Source organism: Fistularia commersonii, chromosome 8 (genome assembly GCF_037954325.1).
Source record: "Fistularia commersonii isolate RoL2024-O1a breed Wild chromosome 8, RoL_Fcom_v1.0, whole genome shotgun sequence".
In the NCBI taxonomy this organism is placed as follows: Eukaryota; Metazoa; Chordata; class Actinopteri; order Syngnathiformes; family Fistulariidae; genus Fistularia; species Fistularia commersonii.
Genome location: NC_141291.1, coordinates 16846643 through 16853153, shown reverse-complemented (window position 1 = coordinate 16853153; position 6511 = coordinate 16846643). Strand labels below are relative to the sequence as shown.

General features: G+C 37.2%; 1 protein-coding gene across 2 annotated transcripts; it reads right to left on the bottom strand.

The window, feature by feature from the left end:
• Positions 1–247: 247 nt before the first annotated feature.
• LOC147232126 (vascular cell adhesion protein 1) lies at positions 248–4937 on the bottom strand. 2 transcript variants are annotated; one of them, XM_086150415.1, is made up of 8 exons: positions 4901–4937; positions 4574–4652; positions 4015–4395; positions 3436–3741; positions 3086–3346; positions 2890–2971; positions 1853–1892; positions 248–1227 (listed from the first exon to the last, which is right to left on the bottom strand). In XM_086150415.1, exons 1-8 carry the CDS (start codon positions 4910–4912, stop codon positions 1000–1002), a joined length of 1389 nt encoding a protein of 462 aa, XP_086006541.1. In that variant the 5' UTR covers positions 4913–4937; the 3' UTR covers positions 248–999. The 2 variants fall into 2 exon arrangements, with proteins under 2 accessions (XP_086006541.1, XP_086006542.1); XM_086150416.1 differs by lacking the exon at positions 4901–4937 and having other exon boundaries at positions 862–1227; positions 4015–4082; positions 4297–4395.
• Between the last annotated feature and the right edge of the window lie 1574 nt (positions 4938–6511).

The window sequence follows — 6511 nt, the reverse complement described above, 5'->3', positions numbered from 1 at the left end:
TATTTCCATTTACACAATTCAAAAATTGGTAGTGTGTTTTTTGTCCCATCATGCTCATTGATGTGCACTTCTTTGAATATTCAAGTATGAGGAAGTTCAAGACCCAAGGACATGTGTATGTTTATATATACAATCTTAACTGACCCATATTGTGTTCATGGAATAACAGGTCATTTCCATGGTAATGTAAATACCTGAGGCACTTGTCTTGCATCAGATTACAAGGGATTTAATAAACACATATGGCTTTTTGCCCAATAGTTTCTTTAGTCCATGTTTGTAAAAAAAAGAAGCAATATTTACAACATTGCACTAACTTCCATGATGATGGATTGGTTACATTACAAGACTAAATCTTATTTCTTGTATAAAAATATAATCCTTTAATGGATTGGATTTGACATTTTGAAAAACTGATAGAAAAAAATAAATAAACAGATCCCACCAAAATAAAAAAATCATTTCATGCATTCGTCTTAATTGTTTAATTGAGGGCCTTCTCTTTCTGATTTTTATTAGTCTATAAACATGCAAAGAAAGTAAACCACGGATGCAGTAAAATAATCTTATGATACTTTATAAATTCGTTGCAGGAAATCATTCCTCTGCATTAAACCCATCAGGGTTTTCCATGAGGAGTTGGTTGGTGGATTTAGACTCTCAGGAAGTTTGAATGCTTTGAGAGCACAATCATCGGAATTACAGGAACCCTTTAATATTATCAAAATTCTCGAAAAGAATAAAAAAAAAAATCCCAATTCTTCTTGAGCTTATTGAAGTAGGAGGAAAATGATCTCCCTCTTTGTAGTTTATTTTCTTATTTTTATTTAATATTTGTGCATGACTATCTTAACAGGGGCCATTTATGTTGTTTGCCTGCTTATTAACTTATTTTCAAGAGCTAAAATAATCCCCCAAACCATCCGCGAATTTATCTGAGGGAAAGTTCTATGTTGTACAATTTGTTTGTAGAGGTGGATAAATCCAAAAGTAGCACAGTTACTTTTTCTCTATGTTGGCGTACAATTCCTCCGTGCCATCAGCACGTTGTGTCAAAGTGTCAGGTGGCTTGGACAGCTTAACTTCTGAGTAGACAGTGTCCTGCTGCTGATGGCTGGTAGTTGTACGGGCAGAAGATGCTGTAGATTTCATTTTGGAGAGGTCGAGCTCACCATAATGGATTTCCTCCGGGTTTTTGTCTGCTGCCCCATTTTGATCTGCTCGATTCTGCAATTAAAAAAAAAAAAAGAGACTCATTAAAAAATGGGTGGCTACTACTTATGGGAGCCTGTGAGATTGAAAAAGTTATCAGGGGACAATATGAAGAAATGACACTTACAGATAACCCATAATTATACAGAATCTATATTGGTATACATACATGGAATATTTCTATTCAGAAATTCCAATTGACAGGCTTTTACATTTGTTGCCAAAGCACATGCAAACTATAGAATGCCGGGAATACTAAACAGGAATAACCAGCTCTCAGGCATTTATGTCAAATGTGTGCAGCTAAGAAAGTCACACAGCAGTCAGGTATAACAGAGGGGAAATACCAGATCTGTAATATTACACACTAAAGTAGAAAAGAGAACTAGATGGACCATTCATTTGAAGTAGTCTATTTCAGATTTTCTGTGTGGTTTTTTTCTGTTAATTCATACCAAAAGAAACTTTTACACACACAACGGTTTGCACAGCATTCTGTTAATCCGTCACCTTATCACCATCACCGTTGTCTGATATTTCTCGCAGTGTCATTCTTTCTGTTTATATCAACTGTATAAAAGACGTCACAAAAGCATTTCAGAAGGTAGAATTAAGCTTTTAGGATGACTTTTTCTCCTACCTGTGCGTGCTGTGATGATGAATGCTTCAACATCAAAAAACTGCAAGAAATGTATGACAGAAAGAAAACAAAACATCATTGAGGAAATTCCTAATTCAAATGCAATCAAGGTCCAAAAGGTGACTTAAGTGGTGGAAACATTTTGTACTCTCCTGTGAAGGTGTTTTTTTTATCTCTTTTAAGCAACTACTGACTATTATCTTGAGGTGAAACACCTGATGTATCGCAACACAATCGTTTCACAACACTTTAAATGTACAGCAGGTCTGGGCCACTCTCTTTTCAACATTGCTTCTAAAAAGTGCAATGTCAGGGGGAACATGCATATTTTTGCTGTACTAGATTAAAGAGTAACTGCATATCAACAGTCGGTGGTTTGGCGCTCTCGTCAGAGTGTGGGCATAGAATTAGGTTTTTATTTTTAATTTTTTTCAGGTTAGAGTGTCTTATATATTGTGCTCCTGATTTAATGTTGCTGATCAATTCGAATTTATTATTATTTATTGATTTAATTTTTTTACTTTTCAATATCAAATGGTTCAGTCATTCAAAAAATGTTTAGCGTTTACATAAGGATTAATTTTTTTTTAAATTTCAGGCTAATTGATACAAAGTCTTTTCTGTTACAGACTAAAAACAGGGTTAAACTTATTCCTTGTTGCAAGTTGATCCATACTTCTTTTTTTCTTTTCTTTAATGTTAATAAGAATACAATGTTATTCTGAGGTGTACATATATCTATTTTATAGACAAATTATACTATTTATAGTTGCAGTGGAGAGTGGGGGGGACAAAATGTTTTCTTCTTCCTAGGGAGGCATATCAGAAAATAATGGAGAAGCACTGCTCTAAAATGACTAATAGAAAAAGAGAGGGATTGCGAGAGAAGGACAGACCGAGATAGGAAGTAAAAGTGTGATAGAGACAGTCAGACAGACGGTATTATTGCAAAAGAATCATAATGCATAATGCTTCCTGTAATGCAAAAGAACTATTACCATAACTTTATCTTAAAATAGTCTTTCCACAAAACTCACTAAACACAGACGCAAAAGCAGACTAGTATGATGATTCCAGTAAGGACTCCAATAACTGCAAACCACAGAGTAGATCTTGGATCTAATAGTGGAAACACAAAAAAGATATTTGTAATGAAATACAGCAGCAAAGATGTTTAAATGGTTAAATTCTCCCTTCCCACAAAAATGTAAGAGGAAGTAAACCAACATTTACCTGCAATACTGATATAGACCCGTGTTGAGTTTTGACCACCGAGCATATTCGTTGCCAAACAGTAATAAACTTCACTCTCTGTCACATTGAAGCTGTAAGATTCTCCCACAGACACATTAATGGCTCCATCTTTAGTTTTCCTGAACCAGGTGAGGCTGGTGATGGGAGGCTTTGCTCTGCTGGAGCAGTTCAGGGTCACCAAGCTTCCTGCTGGCAACACGTTGGATGGACTTACTGTCACTGAGGTTCCTTTGGGAGCGTCTGAGGAAAAGGTGAAAGAGAGGGATTTCATTGATTCCTCTGTCGGACTGAATTCCATGAATCACTATGTTTTGATCTTGTCAGCTCACAGGAGACATTGAGGGTGATGGTTGTCTGTGACGTCTTGAAATCTTTTTCATTATTCACAGGATATTTCGCACAACACCTGATGATGTGACCGTCCCACTTCGCCGACAGTTTAATGGGCATCTGGATTTTAGTTTTGGACGTGCCATCTGTGTTTTGCTCCTTGATGTTGCGAGCCTTTCGCAATAAATTCCAGCTGAGTTGAGGAGGGTAGCGTGGACAGGGAGAGGGAGCTGAGCAGCTCACGTTCACAGACACCCCCTCTGTCTGCTCACCTGAGATCTCCACATTTGGGTTCGGAGGAGTGTCTGCAGATTCAGATCAAAACCACTTTAACATCAGAGAAAACTGGAACATCCCTCAGGCTTGAGATGCACACACGAAATCATGGGGCACTCAGATTACACTCACTTAGTTAGAATATGAAAATGTGAATATAAATATTTGTTTCTTTTTCAGAACTTCAAAAACTCTTTGGAGTATTATTACATGACTGTGCATGTGTCAGATAACAAAGATTTTTAACTTGTAAATATCTTGGAACTATCATAGTCTATGTGGATAAAAAGAAATTCACTTACCATTTACTGTTATATGAACAGGATCACAGACAGCAGTGGCCTTATAGGTAGGATTTTTGCTATCAATTCTGAAGAAATAAGTGTTTGAGTAAGTTTTATTTAAACTTGAAAATTGGGTCCCGCAGTTCATATTTTCGAGAAGTCCAATAATTTCCATTGGATATTTATTAGTTTTCTGACAACTGCTGAAAATAAGATTTTCTATCTCTGTGGTTTTTTCTAGCCACATACCACAGGTTGGCTGTTTTGTAAAACTTGAATTGCTCTCTGATTTGAATTTACATGGGAGGTACAAACATGATCCGCTCAGTGCTTCCATCTTCCCAGGTGTCATGATGAAGAGGTCTGATTCCCTGTCACATTTCCTTTCAGCTGAAGTACCTGTGAGATCAGTGCCATCATTAACACAATCTGGAAATATGTACATAAAAACAAACTATTATTGGAGCTGCATGTTGTTGTAGGTTGGATAACATTTTCAAAATAAAACTGGAAAACTGGAGTATCAAACATAAATGATTCAAGACTAGGTTTCAAATTAAAATAAGAAACTGCTCACCTGGATGATAAAGGAGGCTCAGTAACATGATGTGAAACATGTTTGTAAAAAGTGCTGCCAAGAAAATATTCACCTGAATCTGCAAACACACAAAAGTATCTTTCTACAGCTGACTCCCTCACATCACAGCGACTCTGCACTGTGATGGGGAAATATGTCAAGTACCTTAAGTCTCAGTAGTTTCTCATATATTCGTACAAAACAAGCCCGACAAACCATACAGCATGTATCATCATACGCAGGTAATAGACAATGAAAAAATACTATAACGTTTTGGGTTTATCTTTCAAAAATAACATAAAAGAAAGACTAAAAGAAAAGCCTTACCAATCTATTCATGTAAACTGAAGCGCATAGTCCGAATAATCAACTTCTCTTTTTGACTTGGTTTTGACTTGAAATCATAGCAACTTCCGCTGTTGTAAATCCTCATGAGGTTCCAGTAGATGCTATTATGAAAGCATTCATTTGCATCAACCGCATCCCTTGCATGGGTCACCAACACGGTGACCGAGGTCACCAGAGTGCTAATGTTAAAGCTAGCTGGTCTCTAGCTAGCTGGAGACTAGTTAGCAGGTGCAATGAAGGTGAGGAGATGATTTATCCCCGAAGACCAGGCAGAAAAAAGACAGAAAACACATTTTCACAGTGAATGGGAGAAAGTGATCCTGTTTACCACAGTGAAAGATAGCGTGTATCACATTTGCGTGGCGTTTGTGGCGCAACGTGGAGAGAAATTTCCAAACGTGTAACGCAGGCTACAATGCTAACTGCTCGGCGGGGGCAGCCAATTTAAGTTCAAGTCAGGTTTGTATATACTTTACAGCAATCTTTTTTCATGAAACATTGAATTCAGCTTTTGAAAAATGTGTTTGTTACATGTAGGATATGATCGTTTTGTTAAAAATGCTGTCGATTTGGTGATTTGTTCAGTAAAATCTGAAAGATGATTTTTGTATGTCATATAAATGACAATCTGTATAAACATGGTGCAACGTAGGGCATGATTTGTTAAAAAATGTTAATGGCTAGTGAAAGGGTTTTACAAGCGATCATTTGAAAATACACATATTTGCAGAGATTTATAGAAATTAAGTGTTGCATATTGATATTTATCTGTTTTCTACCTTGTTCAATCAGTGATCAGTGTCTTCACACAGATGAATTTAATTAATTATTAATAATTGTATATAATTAAAGATACATTGAGCTTTTTTTTTTTTTTTTTGAGAATTCTGTATCAAACTGGTAGCCCTTTGCCAGAAGTAGCCCTCATTTCCAAAAAGGTTGGTGGCCTCTGCAATTATGTGGAAAGTACTGCAGTACAAAAATGATTATCATATATGACTTGTTTTTATTGAGTCAGGGGTACATATTTGTGACAGTTGAGATCAGTGACAAAAAATAATCAGTCACCTTTTAAATTCACATCAACTAAATGTATTAACTTAGGGAGTGGGCATTTTATATGAATGTTACTTTACCATTACTAGTTATTGATTAATGTTCTTTGGTGCTTTTAAATCTGAAAAACAATGCAAAAATTAAACTTCAAAATGTGTCATTCTTGTGTTCCATGAACACAAGAATTATGTCCATCTGTCCACCTATCTTCATCTGCTTATCTGGTATCAGGTCAGCAGCAGCCAAAGCAGAGAGGCCCAGACTTCCCCCTCCCCGCCCACCTGGTCCAGCTCTTCCGGGGGGATCCCGAGGTGTTAACAGGCCAGCATCAACACATAGTCCCTTCACTGTGACCAAGGGCTTCCCCCCGGTTTGACATGGCTGGAACACCTCACAAGGGAGGTTCCCAGGTGGCAGCCTGACCACATGCCCGAGCTCCCTCATCTTACTCCTCTCCACATGGAGGAGCAGCAACTCTACTCTGAGCTCTTCCCGGATGGCTGAAGACCTCACCCTATCAACAGACAACTTGCA

Excerpts from the sequence above, each read along its gene's own strand:
- LOC147232126 (XM_086150415.1), bottom strand. Across the intron at positions 2,972-3,085 it reads GGTCTATATCAGTATTGCAG|ATCCAAGATCTACTCTGTGG; the intron begins GTAAATGTTGGT and ends TTCCACTATTAG. Across the intron at positions 1,228-1,852 it reads CATCATCACAGCACGCACAG|AATCGAGCAGATCAAAATGG; the intron begins GTAGGAGAAAAA and ends TTTTAATTGCAG.